Source organism: Notothenia coriiceps, unplaced genomic scaffold, assembly GCF_000735185.1.
Source record: "Notothenia coriiceps isolate Sejong01 unplaced genomic scaffold, NC01 NC01_scaffold00018847, whole genome shotgun sequence".
NCBI lineage: Eukaryota > Metazoa > Chordata > Actinopteri > Perciformes > Nototheniidae > Notothenia > Notothenia coriiceps.
The window spans coordinates 43,757-67,029 of record NW_011351548.1 but is presented as its reverse complement, the minus strand read 5'-3'; the positions used below and the strand labels follow the sequence as shown (position 1 = coordinate 67,029).

Below are 23,273 nucleotides of genomic sequence, written 5' to 3'. Positions count from 1 at the left end.
AATATAAATAAATGAATATTATTTTAATATGCTGCCCCTCCTGCTTGGAAAACAGGAGCTGAAACTCTCAGATTGTATCACTATGGGGTCAAGTCCATCAGGACAGAGAACAAGAATCCATTGGTCGATGTGATTGCTCTTATATCCCATCATTCAAGTCTTTTTAAATGACAACAGTTTATTTTATTTGCATATTGACTGGTTAATGCATTTCATGTTTAATGTTTCATTAGTGATTTACAGCTGTATTCGTCTGCCTGTATAGCCAATCAGTGACGTCTGAGGAAGATGAAAAATATAATTGAGAAAATGCTGCATCTCTTGCATTTATTGACGTAGAGGAGCCTTATTGTTTACCTTTTTAATATCATTTTGTGTACGTTTCAATTGCTTGGTTTTCGTGAATCAGCCTGTTTTGACAGTGTAACAGACTGATGCGTCTCCACAGATTGATGCGTCTCCACAGATCCTCTGAAAGGCTTCGGAATCTCCCCATTGTAGTTAAACTGTAAAAACGAGGGCCCCCAAAAAGATAGAAACGGCCCTGCCTCTTGGACAGGTCGCTCATGAGACTTCTACCTGGTTAAATAAATGATATTTATATTTAAGCGTGTGTTTGTGTCTCTGCTTCCAGGCAACGAGCTGCTGTCCCTGGAGAACAAGAAGGGGAGGAACAAAAGTGCAGCGGTGACGTTTGTCAATAAAGACTGGGGTAAGGTTTTTTATCATTTTACTTCATTATGGAATAACTGCCACAGTTTGGGCTTTTTAAATTGAGTTTTATAATTAGATATAGGTAATCGAAGGTGCTTTAATTAACGTATTTTCTGCAAGAATCAAATATAATATTTTTAATAACTTATTTTATTCAGCGTCTGTAAAGCCTGCTGGTTTATTATTTTAAAAAGTCTGTAGCGGCCAAATCATATAGGCGAGAATCTCCGTTTGTGCTTTTAACAAAAGAACAATGAACAGGTTTCCTAGATTCCTTTCCTTAGTGTCTTTCCTTCCTCTTTATCCTGCTTGCATCCCACTGGTTCTCTTCTCCCACGACCACCTGCCTCCAATATATACAATTACACCCAGTGCCCAAACATGCCTTCATAAAAACGACTTTAACTCACTTAAATAATAACACTGATTTAAGAATACATTCACTATAAATGTCAAGAAAATAAACGCTTAAATAATATAAAGCAAAAATATAGCTCCAACAGTGTCTAATGCGTCTCCTGCTCGAGCATTTTAATCCCAATATACGTCAGATTATTGAAGGAAAAGCCAGTTTTATGACGTCATGAAGGGAACTTGTGTTGCCCAACGTGTTGTTTCAGAGCGACGTGTGTCCTGGTGTCACACTGACCCAGTTGAGTCACTATGCAGACTGAATGTCTTAACACCCTCCTGTTATATTTGTTTCTCTGTCAAATCAATAATATCCCTGGCTCAATGTGACCCAGTGCATGTTTGATTATCCCAAAAATGTCAAACCCCCACGTCCTGATTTTTAGACTGTACATAGTTGGTACCTTTTATTACTATCAGTCAATATTTAGTGCAATAGAGCGGAGCAGGGATGACGTATTATTTCAAAAGAACAATGAACAGGTTTCCTTTCCTTTAGCGCAGGGGTCTCAAACTCAAGGCCCGGGGGCCTAATCCGGCCCGCGACTTCATTTTCTGTGGCCCCGCAAGAGCTTTGCAAAGAATATAATAGGTTTATTATACAGTTATATTTACAGAAGCAGGTTGCCCATAAACTACATGTCCCACAATGCATCTCGTTTTGTGCACTGAAGAGACTTGCAATTATTTGCCCCAGACTTCTGCTTTCAGATGTAGTTAATTACTAAGTTATTATCCTATCAGATAATAATCCAATTCAGATATTATATATTTATATAGTTACAACCGGCCCTTTGAGTGCAACCTTTATGCGAATGTGGCCCGCGATGGAATTGAGTTTGACCCCCCTGCTTTAGCGTTTATATAATGTTGTGTTTCATAGATTTTAAATATTCATGAATTTGACTTTGTAAAGTGTCTTTGAGTTTCTAGAAAATCGCCCTATAAATAAAATGTATTATCAGATGATTGAAGGAAAATCCGGTTTAATGACATAACGAAGTGACATGTTATGGCTCAATGTGTCCCGATGGCACACTGACCCAGATGAGTCAATATGCAGACTGGATACATCTATGTTTTCTCGGTGTCTAATCTCTCGTGTCTGTGCTCAGCCTGCAGTGAGAAAGCCAAAGCAGAGAAGCTGAAGAAGAGATGGATCCACAAGCAGCAGATCCCCTGCTGACGACATCAACATAACATCCACCAGAGGAGCCTTTACGGTGAATTGAATGCACGGAAACCTGGAGGAGGACGTGAGGAAAGGAGGTGGACGGACTGATATTGACTTATTATGGGATTTGCAACAACTCAAATAAAGATTCAAGATGCATCTGTTCGAAATGATGTAACATCAAATATCACAATATTTCTGTTCGTACATCTCTGTCCATCGTGTGAATATATTGTGGGGTTGACTATTGTTTTTGATTAATAAACAGTTTGTAACCTTACTTTACTTTAATGCAGCCGATACGACCAGGAAAATAATCTTAATCTGTTCCGATATCACAAGTCTAACAGGATATCTAAATAATGTCATTCATCGTCTAGCCCTAACTCACGGGAAAAGAAACGGGAACATTTGCAGCAGATCATTTTTTGGTATTTTTCAAAACGTTCCTCTTGTTTCTGAACTGAGACGTTTCTACATCAGTTCATTAAAGAGCAGGACGTGTGGATTCACAGGTAGACTTCCCACCTGTAGATCACATGACCTGCTCTTCGTTTTCTGTTCCATTAAAAGCCTGTTATTTCTGTAAATATGTTTGAAAGACTGAGATGTGATTAAAAGCTCAAAGAAAAATGAGTTGACTTGTTTTTATGCGAAGGTCTACAATAAAACTGTTTCTCTAAGATCACGTTTCCTCATTTAAACCGGCTAATTACATATTATTGGTCTAAATAAGCTTTTAAACGTCTACTTTGGGATCAAGTTAATAAACTAATGCTCTTTAAGTAGAGACGTACAGATAAACACCTGAGCTATCTTTATTTATGTCTTGTTAATTGCACTGTTGAGGAACCTGTGATCTAAGCTTTTCATACATTATGTAATGACGATAAACCTTTAAATCTTGAATCAGGTAACTAATAATGAATGCCAAAGATGTTTGAGCTAAGTTAGAAACTGTTACTTTCACTTAAGTTTATCCAACATAACACAAATAGCCTTATTTTTGAACAATAACATGACCCACAAAATGCATATATTGGGCAGTTATTCATTTAATTTTAAGTTGCTTATAGTTTTCGCCTTAAAAATGTAATATTGTCCAGGTTTTCATGTCACAACTGATTCTGAAAATGTTATTTTTGCGTTTCTTTCCCATTACAGAATAACAGATTAACGACGAATTTAAATTATAGGCTTATTTCTATATGTTTGGTCAGTTATTCAGAGGGTCCAGATATTATAAGTGGACTTTTCCTTTGAGGATGCATATGTGGGTAAGTGTTATTAGAATAAAATCGCTTTTTTTAAGGGTCATTTCTTGGAAAAACTGGATAAAACAGTCATTTAGAAACTGTCGGTACTCCTTTCACTTAAGTTTGTCCTACACAAATAACCTGATTTTTGAACAGGCCCCACAAAATGCATATATTGGTGAGAAGCTAATCAAAGGAGTTGAATAAGTTATTTATAGTTTTGTGGTACTGAAGTGTTACTTTAGGCCTTCAAAATATAATATTGTCCAGGTTTTCAAGTCACAACTAATTCTGCCAACGTTTTTTTCCCAATACAGACTCAGATTAACCACTAATTTAAATAATAGGCTTATTTCTATCTTTGGTCAGTTATTAAAAGGGTCCAGAGTTTGTCCAACATATAATACAAATAACCTTATTTTTTTTTGTTGTAATATTGTCCAGGTTCTCACGTCACAACTAATTCTGAAAACGTTATTTTTTACGTTTTTTCCCCATTACAGACTCACAGGTGAACCATTAATTTAAATAATAGGGTTATTTCTATATGTTTGGTCAGTTATTAAGAGGGTGCAGATTTTATAGGTGGACTTTTCCTTTGAGGGTACATATGCACTGGAAACAAATGCTGCTCCAAAACAAGTCAAACAATAATGAAAACAAGGTGTTTTCACTTGAAATAAGTAAAAAAAACCTGCCAATAGAACAAATGAACATTAGCCTGGTAAGATTCCTTGAGGTAAGAAGACATATTTAGATAAATCACATTTTGTAATTATCTGGAGAACTCATTTAACTATATTTAAAAGAATCAGGAAATGCTTTGTTACAATATAATCCTCAAATGCTAAAAAGTGTTCTGTTTTCTGTTAGTTGGTGATTTTCTAATAAATGTGTTTCATCTGAGATACGATTCCAAATAACATCTTTTGACTTAAGATGATGCATTGTCTAAAAACAAGACCCGATATCTCACTGCAGTGTTACTTCTGAAGTTAAGTCTTATATCAGGTGTAGACAAATTCTGACTAGATATTAGACACATATACTGGGCAAGGTTTAGAGTTTCTGTAATGTGTGCTGTGGGTAAGTGTTATTAGAATCAAATCACCTTTTGTTTTAAGGTAGTTTCTTGTCAAACAGGATAAAACAGTTCCCTCTCCAGGCGTCATGCAGCATCCAGACTCGTGAATCATCGTTTGTCATTTTTTTTAATATAAATCTTTTCACCCTCACACAAATTGCACTTTTTTTTTCTCCAAATGGACACACAGTCAGCAGTGGACAACTTACTGGTTGACATCTTCCTTACACACCGTTAACCGGCTAACAGGAGGAGAAACAAAAAAGAATAAAATAAGAGACATCTAACTTGATCTTACCACCACTTTACTATGGCATGCATAGGTTTCAGACCGTACTCAGAAAATGACAACAGACACTTTGTCTAAGAAGTTTTCTAAACGATGCCGTGACTGCTTGCGATCCGAAAAACAAACGAAGAGAAACCAAGGGACAGAAAAGCCCGGTTCCTCCAGAGACCCTTCCCGAAGTATTTGGTTCTTTATTTTTGTAAATGTGGTGTTGACAATACTGAAGGTTTTTTATTGTTTTATTTTCCCCATCGATGCTTTTAGAAACACAAGGAGGACTCTGTAACAAAACTGAAAAGTTAGTGAGAAGAGAAAGCTTTCCTCCGTGACGATAAGCAAACTTTAGGGCCTTTCATTCCTGAAAGAGTGGAGCTTGAATGAGTTAGCATTTTAGCACTTCCTGTTCCCTCTGTAAGTCAATGGGCTGGGGTTAACACAAACTGAAGAGATTTTTATTTGACCACAATAAATACGTAAGCGGTGGTTGTAACAAGTGTCTAAATGAGACGACTAAACGTCATCACGCCCAACATTAGCCGCCTTTAGCTTAGCGGTGATACGTGAAGTCATGTGACCGTGCTGTAGTTCCTTTATAGCCCAACATTAGCCGCCTTTAGCTTAGCGGTGATGACGTGAAGTTATGTGACCGTGCTGTAGTTCCTTTATAGCCAAACATTAGCCGCCTTTAGCTTAGCGGTGATGCGTGAAGTCATGTGACCGTACTGTAGTTCCTTTATAGCCCAACATTAGCCGCGTTTAGCTTAGCGGTGATACGTGAAGTCCTGTGACCGTGCTGTAGTTCCTTTATAGCCTAACGTTAGCTTTTTACTATCATAAATGTTTGTTTGCTGCAGATATTATTTTCTGCGATATTCCAAATCCAATAGAGAAATCCCATTGGCTTTTTGTGGAGGGAAACAGGAAGAGGCTAACTTACAAAAATCTCAATTGCTGCACCCCTCTATTTCAACTGGAGCTATATAAATGATAACTTGTTTATCTGCAAAATGCTACTAGAGAGATCAAACTAGCATTCAAACTAGGTTGAGGTTTATTATCTGACAAACTGAAAACAAAGACATTTTACTTTTGCTACCCAACATTGACCCAAACCAGAAATAACAGAAATGTCGGCTACTAATTCAGCACATATCCCCTTGGTGTTTGATTTGAATGTATAGATGATAAAAACAAGATGTCCTCCTTCATAAAATGCTGGACAAAGATCGAATGTGTGGGGGCGGCTAACTTCAGCGAGCTAACTAGCTTTAGCCACGATTAAATAAAGAGAACTGGATACCGTGTTGGAGGTGTTGCTCATTGGCGCATCTATGGGCCCATAGAGCAGGCGCACAAGCATCTCCTCGTTTGAATGAACAGAGAACGGATTGGATAGAAGTGCATTTTAAAACTTGTATGGACCTTATGGTTTAGATGAGGGCTACTTGAGTGTTAATATGTCGATTAAAAAGATGTCTCCTCAGATGTAGGTCTGGTTTGGCCACTACGGTAACTGGCTTCAATGCCCGGCTCTGTTCCTCGGGGTTTGGCTAATTAGCCTAGCCTACTAGCTTCCACTTTTTGAGTGCAATACAAATGCAACGAGTCACCCAAAATGTCAACAGGGGAAAAACAGCTTGAACACGTGTTGAAACGGGGAGAAAAAATAAACGTGTATAAACATTTAAGGGCGTTAACTCTGCCGGGTTATGATCTCTTCGCACCACAGAAGTTGCTATGCCGTCTCTTTGTTGTCATTAAAAAAAGTCCACTCTTTCCGCTTAAAGCTTAAAAACGGTTTCCACAAATAAACTCAAAAATACTAACTTTTTTGTAAAATAAAAGTAGCGTGAGCGTCGCTGCAGTCTCGTTATCTTTCCCTCCGTGAAAGTGACCCAAAGCTCATTGAGAGGCGCACTTCATCGCAGCTCAGTTTCGCCGTCGCTTGTTTTTCCCGGCGTTCGAGTCTGAAGCTTTTTTGTAAAATAAAAGTAAAACGAGTCCACCTGTAATCGAGGGGTCTGTCGGCCGATTCTAAAGCCATGAGGAACAAAGGGACATGTTTGGCTCCTGAGTTCTTTGTGGGATAATAAGGGGTTTAGCATAGACATCGATACGAACATAAAGATTAACAACGTTTGCATCAAACTTGCTGTGCAGCGGGGGATTTAACGAGTAAAAACGGGGGTCAGAGGTCATCGCAGGGTTCCTGCACTGGGTCGAAAATCCAGAAAAGTTTAGAGGGTTTTACTAAATGTAGCTAGGCTGAGGTAAAGACATTACTTTACGGCTAGAAACAAAACATGTGAAATTAAAGTTCCAGATATCCTTTAGTTTAAGTTTGTTTTCCATTATCTAACAAGTAACATGTAATCATCTTAAAGACCTTGAAATGGTCAGATGTATAATTGTTCCCCTGCATAGGAACCCTGGACAAAAGAAAAGCGGCGACATAAGAACTCGACGCTTCAGGAGTCACTGATGTCGGTACAAAGCATTAAAATAATTGGGTTTTTGTTTTTTTTTCAACGATTTCCTTTCATTTGATAACTAAATATCTCACTCTATTGATATAATTCCATTTTGTTAAATTCATATATAAACGTTAACATGTACACACTGGTGATCGATGGGATCGGGACCTTTATTATAGTAACTGGAACTTGCTCTTGCTGGCGCTCAACAAATATACTGTGAATGCAAGTAACAATAATTAATATAATGATAATTAAGAAGAAGAATAATAATAGTCTGCGCCGATGCCTTGTAAACCTGGAAAAACCTAAAACAAGAGCCAGGTAACCATCCCCCCCCCCACCCACCCCGCAAATTTGCTCATGAAAACAAAACAGAATATTAAAAACAGGGAGTTCAGACTGCAGATTCTCTCCGGCTTCTTCAAAGTCCCGAGTCCACATGCGCCACACAAATCTCCGATAATGTCCTGAAGTGAGTGGAGGTGTGAAAGGGGGAGAAAGGGGGGAGAAAGGGGGGATTTATGATATCCTTAATGGAGCCTTAAGTTGACCGGGGATCAAATGGAGATGTATTTTCCGTCCTGTTTTCAGCATCAGCCTGTAGCGTGTGTTATATATATATGTGTGTGTGTGTGTGTGTGTGATATATATATATATATGTGTGTGTGTGTGTGTGTGTGTGTGTGTGTGTGTGTGTGTGTGTGTGTGTGTGTGTGTGTGTGTGTGTGTGCGTGTGTTATATATGTGTGTGCGTGTGTGTGTGTGTGTGTGTGTGTGTGTGCGTGCATGTGTTATATGTATGTGTGTGTGTGTGTGTGTGTGTGTGTGTGTGTGTGTGTGTGTGTGTTATATGTGCGTGTGTGTGTGTGTTATATGTGCGTGTGTGTGTGTGTGCGTGTGTGTGTGTGTGTGTGCGTGGCCATGCGTGTGTGCCAGAGAAAATGCTGTTGACAGGGTAATTTGATGAAAGTTGACAGGTAATTTATGAAGCATATTTTTGGGTAAATGATTTTCCCCGGTCGTACTTCCTCAGTCATTCTAAACTGGTAATTGGATTTCCCTCACTTGCAAGGTAGTGAATTAGGAGTGAACTAGTTAATGAAGTTCTGACTGACAGCGTGTGTGTGGTGCTGGAAGGGGGTGTGTGCATGTGTGTGTGTTCCCACAACAGCATTTTAAGCTTGAGTGCAAAAAAAGAGAGTTTTAATAAGGTGTGTGTAGATAGGTGCCGTCTCTCAGTGCAGTGGAAGTTAATGGCAAAGTTTTGGTCTGCTGCACTAATACCCCACTATTACTAACCACCTATTGCTTTATTCCCACTCAGTCAATTAAGGACCGTGGACACACACGCACACAGCACACACACAGGCAAACGTCAATTAAACCAGAAAACTCTCTCCCCCCCTCACCCACTTACTTTCTCCTCTCACTCACTCTAATTGCCAAGAGTGTCTTTTCTTTATGAAGCTATCCCCACGGTGTGTGTGTGAGAGAGAAAGAGTTGCCAGAGGAGAGAGTAAAAGAGTAAAAAGGCAAAAAAAGATAGATCTGACAATGACAGCAAGCTTGTTATTCTCAAAACACACTGGGAATAAAACTATACACACACACGCACACACACACACACACACACACACACACACACACACACACACACACACACACACACACACACACCCACACACACACACACACACACACACACACACACACACACACACACACACACACACTGATGTCTTCCTCAAACAAGATATTATACTAAATACCAAGCTTTGACACAGACTGAGCTCAAAAAGAAAACAACGCAGCGTGAAGCCTTCATCTCCACTGCATACAAACCATTCAGAACTCTTTAGAAACTCCAGTAAACCCAGCCATCACACAAATCAAGCGCCCCTAATTCACGACAAACCTAACACAACTCCACCGTTTCACTAGCCAAGCTAACTAATCCAAACCAAACTGAGAGGAAACCCTGCCAGGCCTCGCTCAAACTAATTACAGCCAAACCCGCTGAGTCCAGACAAATCTAATGCGAATGAATGTTATCCAAGCTAATCTACTGAGCGTGAGCCCAGCCAGGCCACAGCTCACATCCAACGCTCTGTTTCAGTTCCTCCATCTGTGGAGCCGGGTACCACCGGATGAAAGACACAGCTCAAATGTGGGGGAATTAAAGCAAAGCCACCGTAGGGATTGGGATTCTGGCTTTAAACAACATGAATTAGTAGGCGGCAATAAGGAGACGGAAATAATAACTAAAACTAAGTAAATACATGTTTTATAGTTACACAAAACAGCAGAACAAGTCAGCAGTGTCATGGAGGAACTTGTTGTCTTTTGAGTAAAAACTATGCCTTATATTTACACAATAACTTCACGGAGCATTAACAGCAACAGTATGCTTCTCATCAATCTGCCTCAAACCTCCAGCAGAGATTTTCTTTTTATCCTGCAGTTCGACTTCCGATTTTTAGAAGTCGATTATTTTTCATTTAAAGTGCTCTCTCCAAACTAGACAAGTAGACTCTTTACCACTTCCCACACTCTGATAAATGATGGCTTTGTCCCCATTCAGTCACATGAACTCGATCCGTTATCAGGACAAATTCCCTGAAGTTAACCTGAAGAGGGTCTGAGCACCCTCACCGTCTTCCTTCAGTCTCTGCCTCTCCGAGATGTTTTTGAAAGAGTTGGTTCAGTGTGGATAAAAATCAGACACCTGAGAATTGTCCTTATGCAGACTGCTACACTCTAATTAAAGAACACCCCGCAGATTAAAACCAGGCTCATGATTGTGATGTCTGAGAGCAGCTTTATTTTCTCAACGGTATCCGGAGCTGATGAAGGGCCAAAGAACTCTGTAACCCTATGAACTCTTTAGAGGGGTTTAAGGCTTTTATCACACAGTGACGCACTGCTGATTTGTCCAAAGTCAGCTACTTAAAGTAAGGAACCAAACCAAATGAGCAAGATAACTTTTCAAATTTGGCTTGTTTCTTTACACAATTCAAATAGAAAAACTGCAAATTAGCCACACCGTGCCTCTAAAGTAAAGACTTTGATTGCCTTGCCAGTGGGGATAGTGGTGGATAGTGAGGTGGGCTGAAGATCGGAAGGTTGTGAGTTCAAATCCCGCCAGGAACTAGCACTAGTGTGCCCTTGAGTAAGGCACTTAGCCCTTTGTTACTCCAGGGAGGATGTCCCTGTAATTGTAAGTCGCTTTGGGTTAAAAGCTCTAGCTAAATGTAATGTGTTTGAAATATCAATCATCACATCATGCCAAACACTTAGACTAAGACTAACCAAATACAACGTTTGCATCCCAATTTACCTCTTGCAAATTAACATTTATCTGGAATACAACCTGTAACTCCGGTCATTGCAGAAAGTAAGTATTTATATGATCTTAATCGATTCTAATGAAACTGCACACTCATTTTTTGCGAGATTATTTCCATGACTTCTCCAAGACTTGTGGGATTAGACATTTTCCCCAAACTTTTCCAGGCCTTTCAATAACTCATTTCAAATGTGATGATTTTTGCTGGTTTCTCATGACCGTACGACCCCAGTTTAATGTGTGTCCCCTGTGCAGCCTCTCCAGACAGAAGGAGACGGGAGGAGTGTGTTATTAATATGAATTGCACATCACATTCTGGCTCTGTGACGAACAGAACAGCCTGCCTCCCTCGGTGATGTGTTCTCGAGTCGGCGGTGAATAAAGATGCGTCTCACCTGGAGTGTTGAGCAGTCGGGACATGCGACAGCTGTAGGAGATCAGCTGCTCGCAGTACTCTGCACTGGTGGTGATGGATGTCACCTGAAAACACAAGCACACACATGTATTTTTATTTTATCTTATTCAAACAGACAGGACAATTTTATGTACAAATATGAAATGAAACATAGTGCCCCGTAATGCTTCTGGTGTTTTAGAGAAGCTGAGAATGGAACAAGTGAGCCATACAAATTAGGAAGGGACATCATTACAGCAGGGATATGCAACTGAAACCTGTCATCTTGCAGGTGAAAAATGCCGTCACTCGCCATTGGAGCGTTACATTTGTTAAAGTTCATGCAGTTTGCTTGTGGCTCAGAGCGACAACTCCTGACAATTGCAAAAATAAATCTTGCTAGTGTCTTGACACAGAATGTACCACACAGATGAAGGTATTGCTTCTTTATTTAAACTGGATCTGAGGAGGGTTGTACTTTGTTTTCCCTAGCTGTAGAGTACATGACGCTGCTGATGGTGTAGGTTTGTCCAAACAAGCACAGCGTAACCATGGTTACAGACTCCATTTAGTCTGTGTGTTTACAGACACCACAAGCTATAAGGAGAGGTGACTAATTTCACTCTTATCATCAGAGACTAGAAAGAAGAACAAAGAATAATCAAAATGAAGGTGCAACAATTAGAGAACTTGGTTTTCTACGTGGTTCACCTTCAATATTTTCTACTAGAATGCTCCGACTGTCACTGTGAGGGACTGTGGGAGTTTATTCTTCCCAGTGTGGTTTCAGTGAAAACAATAAAGGGGTTTCTGATCTGCAGACAACTGAGAAGACAGCCTGACATACAGCAGGAGAACATGTTGACAGTGCAGCGAAGAGAAAAATAGATTTACAATTCAAACAACAACAGTGTGTGAAAACTGGTGGAAGTATACTCTGTGTGAAATGTGCCTGCAAGTGTGAGATATCGTCATTTAAAACAAAATAGATTTGAACTTTGCTGATTGGGAGTTTTCCTCTTAGCAGGTTGCAAAAAAAACAACAACAAAAATGAAGATATAGTCTTGTTGCATGAAGTTTAAATACCTGAAAACTATGTGGAACCTCAAATTGTACACATATTCAACAAAATACCTCTAAAATATGTTTTTCACATAATAATTAACACTGTTCTTGATTTAGTTGGTCAAATATTATACGGAGCAGCACAATACTTCCCCCATAATGTATGCTAGTGTGTGTGTGTGTGTGTGTGTGTGCTGTGTTATATATGTGTGTGCGTGTTATATGTGCGTGTGTGTGTACCTGGTTTACAGGGACCACTCGTCGGTTTTCTACTTCTGTTTCGACCAGGGGTTTCTTTTTTTGTCAGTCAGTCGGTCGGTCGGTTTGTATACAGAGTTTTTTTCCAAGTCGGCTACCCTTTTAATAGCGTTTTCACACCGTCAGTCAGAAAGACGCAGCCTTGCAGGAGGAGGGGAAAGAGGGGTTTGTTTGCGAGGTGTTTTTTTCATATTTACGATGGAAAGGGATGTTTTTGTTTTTTAAATGTACGATGTGTTAGCAATCTAAAACACCTGCCCAGAAACGTCTCCAGGTCCTCAGCGGGGAGCAGAAGCGAGTGAACTTTCACCTACTTTTTTTAATCGGAGCATTAATACGACTTCACTGATGGAGGAGGTGGAAGGAGGCGTTTCTGGACAGTTCCTCAGACTGTGTGTGTGTGTGTGTGTGTGTGTGTGTGTGTGTGTGTGTGTGTGTGTGTGTTGTGTTTAAGCATGGGGCTAGTGCAGGTAATCGTCCACAGAGGCGAAGGCGCAGGATCCGGTGCCGGTGCGTGCCATGATGGAGAGGCACTGCGCCGCCTGGCCCACCGCCTGGGCGAGGGGGGGCTGCTTCGGCAGGTTGTGAGTCTCTGGAGGAAGAGGAGGGAACAACAACAACAATGTCAGGACTGAAGGTAAGAAGTACGCAAATATTCTATTTAAGTAAAAGTATTAAAACCGTATTTAATTTTGTCTTAATGTACATTTCATCTCATATTCTGTACATATCATATTTACATGTTTATAGACTTTTGCCCTACTTTTTATTTTATTATATGTTGCATTGCTGGAGGAGCACGGGTCAGAAGAATTTCAGCGCCATTTCTACACTGTAGCTTTGAGCATATGATGATAACACCTTTGAATCTAATACTGAATTGTTAAAATACTCCTTCACTAGTAAAGATTCAAGATTCAGATTCAAGGCTTTATTGTCATGTGTTCAGAGCTACAGTGTAGATGAACATCTGAGGTCTCCTCCAACAGAGCAACACAATAACACAGATACAATAGTAGTAAATACAATACAAATAAAATAGAATAGAAATAGTGCAAGGAGAGTCTACAAGTGATTGGAATATGATATTAGATAAATAATGTGTACGTTGTAAACAGATGGATGTTCTTTCAAAACTTCAGGTGTTCAACAGTCTGATGCTGCGTCCACACGGGACGCGTCCCGTGTGGACGCAGCATTATGGCCTGTGGGATGAAAATGTCTGAGTCTGGTGGTTTCTGTCCTGAAGCAGCACACAGAACAGTTTGTTGCTGGGGGGATGGGGGTCTTTGATAATGGCTACGTCGTACCTAGTATTGCACTGTTGAGGGTGGAGCAGACGGGCTCTCTCTGGATGGCGTCCAGCTGGAAACCCACCGGGCTGCTCCAGGGGTCCGAGTACGCCAGCAGGCTGAAGGCATCCTGCAGCAGGACACACAAAATACAGATATGTTCACAATGTTGAAGATATCTGTTTTATTACTACACATATTTGATTCCGTTCTATTTCAATATAATGCTGCTTTATTTTACTATATTTCTTCTTATTTTTTTAATGTTATTATAGTGTTCTTAAAATAGTTCTGTGTTTTTATTTTTTTTAAATTACATTTTTATGTATGCACCACGACATCAAGTCAAATTCCTCGTACGCGTCAAGCTACCTGGTGATAAACCTGATTCTGATATCAGTGGATATAGGGAGGTCAAAATGTGATATCTTCTTGAAGAACAACTGGTTAGTTTAGTGTTGTTATAGCGTGTTACAATTTAAAGAACAGTTCAACATCTTGGGGAAACAGGCTTACGCGCTTTCTTAACTTGAAATATTTGAGAGGGTTTGTACCGAACACATGTCTGTACACCAAGTTTGAAGTTACCATAAGCAGCTGGTTAGCTTAGCTTAGCATTAAGACTGGAAAACAGAGAGCCTTATCCAGTCCAAAATGCTACTGCCATCACCTCTAAAACTAATTTATAGACAAATGACTGAATTTCCCCACAGGGATTAATAAAGGTCCATCTTATCTTATTACTTACGCTTCATTTGTAAAAACACTGAAGCGTTTAAGTGCCAAGTCGCAGTTTGAGGATGGCTTATGTCCAGATTATTTTCTACAAAAAGTATTTAAAGGGGACCTATCATGCAAAATGTGCTTTTTGATGTCTTTTATACATCAACATGTGTCCCCGGTGCGTCAGGGAACTCACGCAGTGTCAGAAAATAAAACCCTCTCTTTTCCTCCGTACCCAAATCTCTAAAAACGGGGGAACAACGGAGCTGATCCAGATTTGCGTCCGATGTGACGTAATATCTGTGACCTGCTCCATCGAAATCAGTTTTCATCCTTTTCTCTGGAATCCATCGATCTGATTGATTATTAGCGGAGCAAATGATCAAAGTACTACGGAGGGAAGATATTTTGGATTACTGGTCTGGGGGGAAGCTCGCGAGTGTGTGTTTGGTGTATGTTTGCGTTTTTGTGGTATCTGTGTTTGTTTCCCGGGGAAAACACTCACAAGAAACACAGGCTGGTTGTTTATGCCTGCTGGTGGACGTTGAGTTTACTCCGTTCTCCGCTTGTAATTTATGCCGTTACAAGCTTCAAAAGTTGTATTTATCATCTGAATTTTTGCCGAAACATGGTTTAATATTCTTGAAAGCCAAACTTGCTTATTTGGAAATCAGATAAAAACAAACTGTTAACGGGACCCTGCCGTGTTATATATGACTTACTATACACCTTATTCATTTTAATTTCAGCAGGAGGGAGGGGAGGCGGCGCTGCGGAACAGCAGGGTGGCGACGTGAGAGCTGTCATCTTCCCTTTACAAGCTTCGTGGATTTTTGGAAATAAAAAATTTCATTATTCTGAAAGCAAGGCTTTGTTTAGTTAAAATCAAACAAAACACCGGTAAAAACTATTTTTTACGCAAATTCCACTTTTATTTTTGAAAGAGCAGTTGCGACTCCGACGATTTTCGATATCGATGGTGCGGGTCACATAGTCTGTGTTTACATTAGCATTCGTAACACTTCAGAGCTAACCTGTACTGGAGAGCATTGGTGTGTGAAGAAGACAGGACAGTAAAAAGGAAACTCACCTTGTGGTATAACCGCAAGAGAGAAAGCCTTTGAGCTCCATACTGTTTCAGAGAGAATCCTTTATAATCCATGATATGGCGTTTCATCACGGCAGCATTTAGTTTAGACAGGGTATGCTGCCGGGTCCCGCATGTCAGACCCCTCCTTTTTTTTATCAATTTTTTCTTTTTGAAAGCTTTATACCCAAATCAGCACTTTGGAAACAGGAGTGAAATAGAGGTATATGAGGCATGATTAGGAATGGGTGATCTGTTTGGTATTTTGAGCAAAACACTTCATAGACATGTTTTTACATATATCTGAGACCTATGCTATTGCCTACAAATAGCATGATAGGTGACCTTTAAAAAAAATATGATTTTGTTGAGATGCATTGAACAAAAATGATGAGATTTATTTAAGTTTTTGTCCGAATTTCTCAGTCTCTGCTGCTTCAGTTTTTATACATTTTTTATATTCATGCCATTGACCACCTGAATCAAAGTCATACTAATACACTGTACCTCTATTTCAGTTAAGGGTTGGTGTTTAGGTTTCTTCAAAATGGCTTTGTCAACATATTATTAGCTTGCCGTGTCTTGAGTAAAAAAAAGCACACGTTTTAAGCTGTATAATGAAATCGTTAAAGACAGTCCTGACACCAACAGAAAAACAACTCATGTAAACTATCGTTTTCCACTGAGCGATTCCTGTACCTTCAGGCATCTTCTTGTTGTGGAGTTCTTCCCACACTCGCGGCGCATGATGTTCGCTCATGCTCTGCAGGCTCGCGGGCGAGTGGATCATCCTCTTGTCGATCGCGCCTGGGCTGCCACCGCACAGCTGCCTCTTCGACTGATGCCGGACTCCACCTCTGCGGAACCAGAATCATCTCATGTCCTTAAACATGTACAATGAAAGGAAAAGGAAAGCTTCTCCCTTTTAAAAAGTGCCATCAAAACAAAAAACATCACAACAACAAAACACGCAGCAGCATACAAACTTACGTAAGAAATAGAAGTACAGTAATTATTTCCAGGGGTATAACAAAAAAATGACTAAAATAATAATAATAATAGCTATCGAGACATTCAACAGGGACATATACAGCATTCTAGATGAGCGCTTACACTTATAGTGTAATGACAGGAAGGTGTAGGGGCTGTATATTAAACACAACATTATGTTTCTCTACATTTCTTCTTTTTTTTTTAATGCTATTTATTTTCTTTGAGATGTTTACATTTTGGAATGTTTATTTCTAGTCTTTAATTTTCTCGTACACTTGATGTCTTTCTATGCTTTAGAGAGAATATACAGGCACAGGCACTTGGAGGGCGAGGGCGTAATAAGCTGCCTGATTAAACAAATGGTGAGTAATGGTTCTGGGTGAAATATCCAAAATGCAGGAAGCCACAACATCCGCTTTGAGTCCTAAATATGTGTTAAATACATTTTGAAGAAGTACTGTTGAGATCAGAGATACCTAAATCACTGTTACAGAGACTTACAAACAAACTGTTGTTACAGATCCTCAAAAGTAAAACAATAAGTAATAACCTATTACTGCTAACGAGATAGAATAAGCCTAAAAGAGGAGAGGCTAATTATGTATAGTATTTTATACCAGTTATTCTGTTTCTTCATTTGTATTCTTGCAGCTTTTTAATGACCATTTCAATTGTGTTTCTTTTTGCTCCGTGTCTATGCGGTTTCATCCCTGATAGTCATGGGGGGAAAAGGGAAAGTAACAATAACCGTGAGAGCAAGCGAAAGAGGAGGCTGATTTGCCAAAGATGTTTGTGAATAAATCAAAAACAAAGAGGGCTCGTTAGCACATTTACTAAACAAACACATTTCTTACAGGTAGAAAGGCAATCAAAACAAACAGTAACGTTAGCCAATTGCTTTTAATGTTAGTTGTATGGCTAAAATGTGCTTGTATACAGTAAACGTACCTTTCCTTACCACTGCATATTTACCAGAATTATTGAAGTATGTATCCATGTCTTCGATAAACGCTCTAATATATTAGTTATTAAATCCACACACACCACTTTGCGTTACCCATGTATGCCTCACACTCGTCGGGCTCGGTCACGTGTTTTGGAGCGTTGAGGAACCCGTTGGAAGGGACGACTCTGTGACTCCGTGGGACGTGGTCCACCTCCATGTCCACATCGCTTACTGAGGACAGACAGAGTTGTTATGGCAACAGATCTCTACTAACCCTAATAAAAGGAAAGGATGATGGTGGGATATCATAGCGTCCACTGAGGATTATAAACGTTGGAGTAATATCTCATGTCGAAAACTTTCCAGCAGACATGTTGAAGTCAACCACTCACGCCTAGGTGTTCCTTTTTGTGTTGAATGTGTGTATTCAAGTATAACTAACTGAGAAATAGTGTTTTAAGTTACCCAACCATTTCTAATGATGTCAGCTTCTCACTCACCTGTAAAAAGGTAAAGGGTGAGATGGTTATATGTTTGTCCAACTTAAGACTGTTGTTTGGGACGGAGAGCTTTGGTCAGTATTATATAAACTCACATGCCATCATCTTTGCATTGACATAGCTTTGTACAATAGTCTCCTTTATACACCATCCTTTGTGTTTGTTATTTAAGCTTAGCCGTTATAATCTATAATGTATTTCTAACGTATTTCCAACATGTTATATTGAGTATTCTTAGATCTATATAGATTATACATTATAGTGTTGTTTCATATATTTACTGTGTCTCTTTTTTCTGTTCCATACCACGAAAACTGCTGCTGTTGCAACACAGTGATCATTCCTAAATTGGGATAATACAGTACGCTAGCTACCATATAATATCTCTATCTCTGTAGACTACAGCAGTTTTCCTTACATTAGTCATTAGGGAGTTTATCCTCTCAGAATACTCTGCAGAGTTTAGAGTCAGTCAGCATTTAAATTATTCTTGTTTCTCACAGTAAATATATTTAATGTTAGGTTATACCCTTGAAGTGAATGGTGGATTTAAGTTTCCTGTGTGGGCGTTGCAGTGTCTGAGGGGTTTAATAAGCAATAGAGCATGTGGAATAAGCACATTTTGTGTGTGGTGTGTGTGGTGTGTGTGTGTGGTGTGTTGTGGTGTGTGTGTGTGTGTGTGTGTGTGTTGTGTTGTGTGTTGTGTGTGGTGTGTGTGGTGTGGTGTGTGTGTTGTGTGGTGTGTGGTGTGTGTGTGTGTGTGTGTGTGTGTGTGTGTGTGTGCTTGTGTGTGTGGTTGTGTGTGTGTTTGTGTGTGTGTGTGTGTGTGTGTGTGTGTGTGGTGTGTGTGGTGTGTGTGTGTGTTTGTTAGTACCTGGGTGAGGGGCGGTCTGCTGTGGTCCCGTTGAGACTGACGGTCAGACGGGAGGGGCGGTGGGTGAGGCGGGGGCAGGGCTTGTGACTGTGGAGGGGGGTGCTGTGGCTCTATTGGACGTCACTCCATTACAGCAGGTGCCGTCGGGACCTGATCACAACAGGGGAGAGAGGACGTGTTTCAAATGTTACTTTTATTTTTCATTTCTCAAAAGCCACAAAATGTTACAAAAAAAGAAGCATTATTTGACTTTAATGAAATGTTATTCTTGTTTTATGTGAGTCCTGTACTTACTTCTATTGCTATGTAATGTGTTTTCAATCACAAAGTCACGTTTCTTGTTCTTTTGTCAACGGACTGTTTTATTTTATGAAGCATTTACCTCCCTAACCGTTTGTGTAAGAAAGTTCTATATAAATTAAAGTTTTTACTGATTTGATTTACTATCAAGAAGGCTCTGCTTTACACTAATGACCCTCCGCAACTAAACCAGTCATGTGTTTCCTATTTTAATAAGGTGCAGCTCTATTTTACAGCAAAGAATGAATTTGTGTACGGCCTAACCGGTGAAACGGTTAAACACTGGTTACGTTTTTATTTTATTTGTGGTTTCAACTTTATTATTAATTTTTGCTTGACTTCTAAAATCATGGAAATAATAACAGTCAAAGTATTGTTGATGCTACTTGCTTTTTAGGGGACTCGATCTGTGTCACTGTGTTGGTTTTTTCTCTTATCCTATGTGTTTTATTTGTTTTCTTATAATGCTATCAACCTGCCATGGAAACCATCTGGCACATTCACATGATGAACTTAAAGTGTTCACGATGAACTAAAAGTGCTCACGCATGAACTAAAGTGCTCACGATGAACTAAAGTGCTCACGATGAACTAAAGTGCTCACGATGAACTAAAGTGCTCACGATGAACTAATAGTGGGTTCAAGGATGAACTAAAGTGCTCACGATTGAACTAAAGTGCTCACGATGAACTAAAGTGCTCACGATGAACTAACAAGTGCTCACGATGAACTAAAGTGTTCACGATGAACCTAAAGTGGCTCAGAGGATGAACTAAAGTGGTTCACGATGAACTAAAGTGCACTCACGATGAACTAAAAGTCTCAGGATGAACTAAAGTGTTCACGATGAACTCTAAAGTGCTCACGATGAACTAAGTGCTCACGATTAACTAAAGGTGTCAGGATGGAACTAAAGTAGTCACGATTGAACTAAAGTGCTCACGATGGAACTAAAGTGTTTCACGATGAACTAAAGTGTTCAGATGAACTAAAGTTGCTCACGGGATGGAACTAAAGTGCTCACGATGAACTAAAAGTGCTACGAAAAGAACATAAAAGTGCTCACGATGATACTAAAGTGTTCAGGATGAACTAAAGTGCTCACGATGAACTAGAGTGTTCAACGATGAACTAAAGTGCTCACGATGGAACTAAGTGTTCAAGATGAACTAAAGTGCTCACGATGAACTAAAGTGTTAAGATGAACTAAAGTGTTCCAAGGATGAACTAAAAGTGCTCACGATGTGAACTAAAGTGTTTCACGATGAACTAAAGTGTTCACGATGGAACTAAAAGTTTTCAAGAATGAACTAAAGTGCCAAGATTGACACTAAAGTGCTCACGATGAACGTAAAGTGTTTCACGATGAACTAAGTGCTTCACGATGAACTAAAGTGTTCACTGATGACATAAAGGTGTTCACGATGAACTAAAGTGTTCACCGATGAACTTAAAGTGTTCCACGATGAAACTAAAGTGCTCACGGATGAAACTAAAGTGCTCCACGTATGAACTAAGTGTTCAACGATGAACTAAAGTGTTCACGATGAACTAAAGTTTCAAGATGGAAACTAAAGTGTCACGTGACTAAAGTGTTCAAGATGAACTAAATTGCTCACGATGAACTAAGGTTCTCACGATGAACTAAAGTGTCACGGATGAATAAAGTGTTCAAGAATGAACTAAAGTGCTCACGATGAACTAAAGTGCTCACGATGAACTAAAGTGCTCACGATGAACTAAAGTGTCAAGATGGAATAAAGTGCTCCGATGAACTAAAGTGCTTCACGATTGAATAAGTGCTCACGATGAACTAAAAGTGCACACGATGGACACTAAAGTGCTCACGGATGAACAAAGTTGTTCACGATGAACTAAAGTGTTCACGATGAACTAAGAGTGCTCACGATGAACTAAAGTGGTCACGCGATGAACGTAAAATGTGCTCACGAATGAACTGAAAGTGCTCACGATGAACTAAAGTGCTCACGGGGAGAACTAAAGTGTTCAAGATGAAACTAAAGTGCTCACGATGAACATAAAGTGTTCATTAAGATGAACTAAAGTGCTCACGATGAACTAAAGTGCTCACCGATGAACTAAAGTGCTCACGATGAACCTAAAGTGCACACGATGAACTAAAGTGCTCACGATGAACAAAGTGTCACGATAGAACTAAAGTGGTTCACGATGAACTAAAGTGCTTCCACGATGACTAAAGTGTCCACGATGAACTAAAGTGTCACGATGAAACTAAACTAAAGTGCTCACGATGAAATAAAGTGTTCAGATGAACTAAAGTGCTCACGATGAAGCTAAGTGGTTCACGATGAACTAAAGTGTTCACGATGAACTAAAGTGGTTCACGATGAACTAAAGTGCTCACTCGATGAACTAGAGTGTTTCACGATTGAAACTAAGTGCATCACGATGAACTAAGTGTTCAAAGATGAACGTTAAGTGTCAGATGGAACTAAGTGTTCACGATGAACTAAAGTGTTCACGATGAACTAAAGTGCTCACGATGAACTAAAAGTGTTCACGATGAACTAAAGTGTTCAAGATGAACTTAAGTGCTCACGATGAACTAAAGTGCTGCACGATGAACTAAAGTGCTCACGCGATGGAACTAAAGTGCCACGATGAACCTAAAGTGCTCACGATGAACTAAAGTGTTCAAGATGAAACTGAGAGTGCTCACGATGAACTTAAAGGTGCTCAAGATGAAACTAAAGTGCTTCACGATGAACAAGAGTGTCACGATGAACTAAAGTGCTCACGATGAACTAAAGTGCTCACGATGAACTAGCAAGTGCTCAAGAATGAACTAAAGTGTTCGACGATGAACTAAAGTGCTCACGATGAACTAAAGGTTCACATGAACTAAAGTGTTCACGAGTGAACTTAAGTTGCTCACGATGAACTAAAGTGTTCACGATGAACTAAGTGCTCACGATGAACTCAAGTGTTCACGATGACTCAAGTGGGGGGGTTCACGATGAACTAAAGTGTTCACGATGAACTAAAGTGTTCACGATGAACAAAGTGTTCACGATGAACGTAAAGTGCTCACGATGAACTAAAGTGCTCACAAATAGAGACTGTGATTAAAAAAATGACCTAAAGATAACTCTTTCATGCCGTGCACAGATACCCATTAGTGTTCAAGCTGCTTCAGACTAAACACTTTTCCAGATACAGAAACTCGGCTGCTAAAAAGGTAAATCGTTGTCAGTGTGTTAACCCATGGAGAAGAAATATAGTATGTATGTATCTGTGTAACCTGGCAGGAGCCGCTGGCTTTGTGCTCGGGCTGAAGGCCCGGGGGAGGCGGGGTGGTAATGTCCTGAGACTTTGGGCTGCGACCCCCAGACATCTCACCTCACTGTCCGTCCCGTTTCACCAATCTCTATGAACTGTTCTTCACTCTGGAGGGGGAGAAGGGAAGGGAGAGAGAGAGAGACGGAGGAAGAAAGAGAGAAGATGGAATACAGACGAAAAGAAACAATGCAGTAACAGAAAACAGACAAAGACAAAGGATGTGAAGGAGACCAATGAGAAAGAAGTAGAGTAAACAGAAAAAAAAGTCATTAAATAAATCTGGAATATTATGGGTTTAAAAGACAGGTCAGGTTATAGAAAAGCTAAATACAGGTATATAACGGCGTTAAAATAACTTAATCTCCCCTCTTCAGATTCATTAGTGCTCCAGTTCATCTTTCTTTTCCTCATTTCTTTAAATATTACTTTTCCAATATTGATGCGTTAAATTCACAATCACTGCTTTAAAGTATTGAAGAGTTTCAATAAAACGCCAAAGATGCACGAAGAAGTGCACATTAACTTTTTGAACGATATCTTCAGGAATTTGTTGAAAAACCGTCAATATCTTAGTTTGTTTTGTAAGTAATAACAGGCTCCTGATGATACTTTCCAGTAACAAACAGGCGTTATATGAATATATAATAGGTGATTATTGATTCAATAAAATGTGAAGAACAAACAACATTTTGAGTCAGCGGCTTGAGCATGAAGAGCAGGCGGTTCCTCTCCAGCAAGTTGGTACGGTGGCGTGGTGGTTCTCGATG

The 23,273-nt window shown here is 39.7% G+C and overlaps 1 protein-coding gene and 2 long non-coding RNA genes across 4 annotated transcripts in view; 1 reads left to right on the top strand and 2 right to left on the bottom strand.

Moving 5' to 3' along the window:
* The first annotated feature begins 600 nt into the window (after window positions 1-600).
* Window positions 601-2,982, top strand: LOC104951280 (uncharacterized). Its single transcript, XR_799005.1, has 2 exons — window positions 601-712; window positions 2,241-2,982. It is a non-coding gene; the product is annotated as an uncharacterized lncRNA (long non-coding RNA).
* Window positions 2,983-11,042: 8,060 nt separating this feature from the next.
* Window positions 11,043-23,273, bottom strand: part of LOC104951281 (contactin-associated protein-like 2) — a 55,174-nt gene continuing 42,943 nt past the window's right edge. The window contains exon 12 of the mRNA XM_010777916.1: window positions 11,043-11,231. Within this exon, the coding sequence (XP_010776218.1) occupies window positions 11,043-11,231 (189 nt within the window). The remainder of the gene's footprint in view (window positions 11,232-23,273) is intronic.
* Window positions 12,518-16,298, bottom strand: LOC104951278 (uncharacterized). 2 transcript variants are annotated; one of them, XR_799004.1, is made up of 3 exons: window positions 16,271-16,298; window positions 13,780-13,891; window positions 12,518-13,061 (listed from the first exon to the last, which is right to left on the bottom strand). It is a non-coding gene; the product is annotated as an uncharacterized lncRNA (long non-coding RNA). The 2 variants fall into 2 exon arrangements; XR_799003.1 differs by lacking the exon at window positions 16,271-16,298 and having other exon boundaries at window positions 13,780-14,029.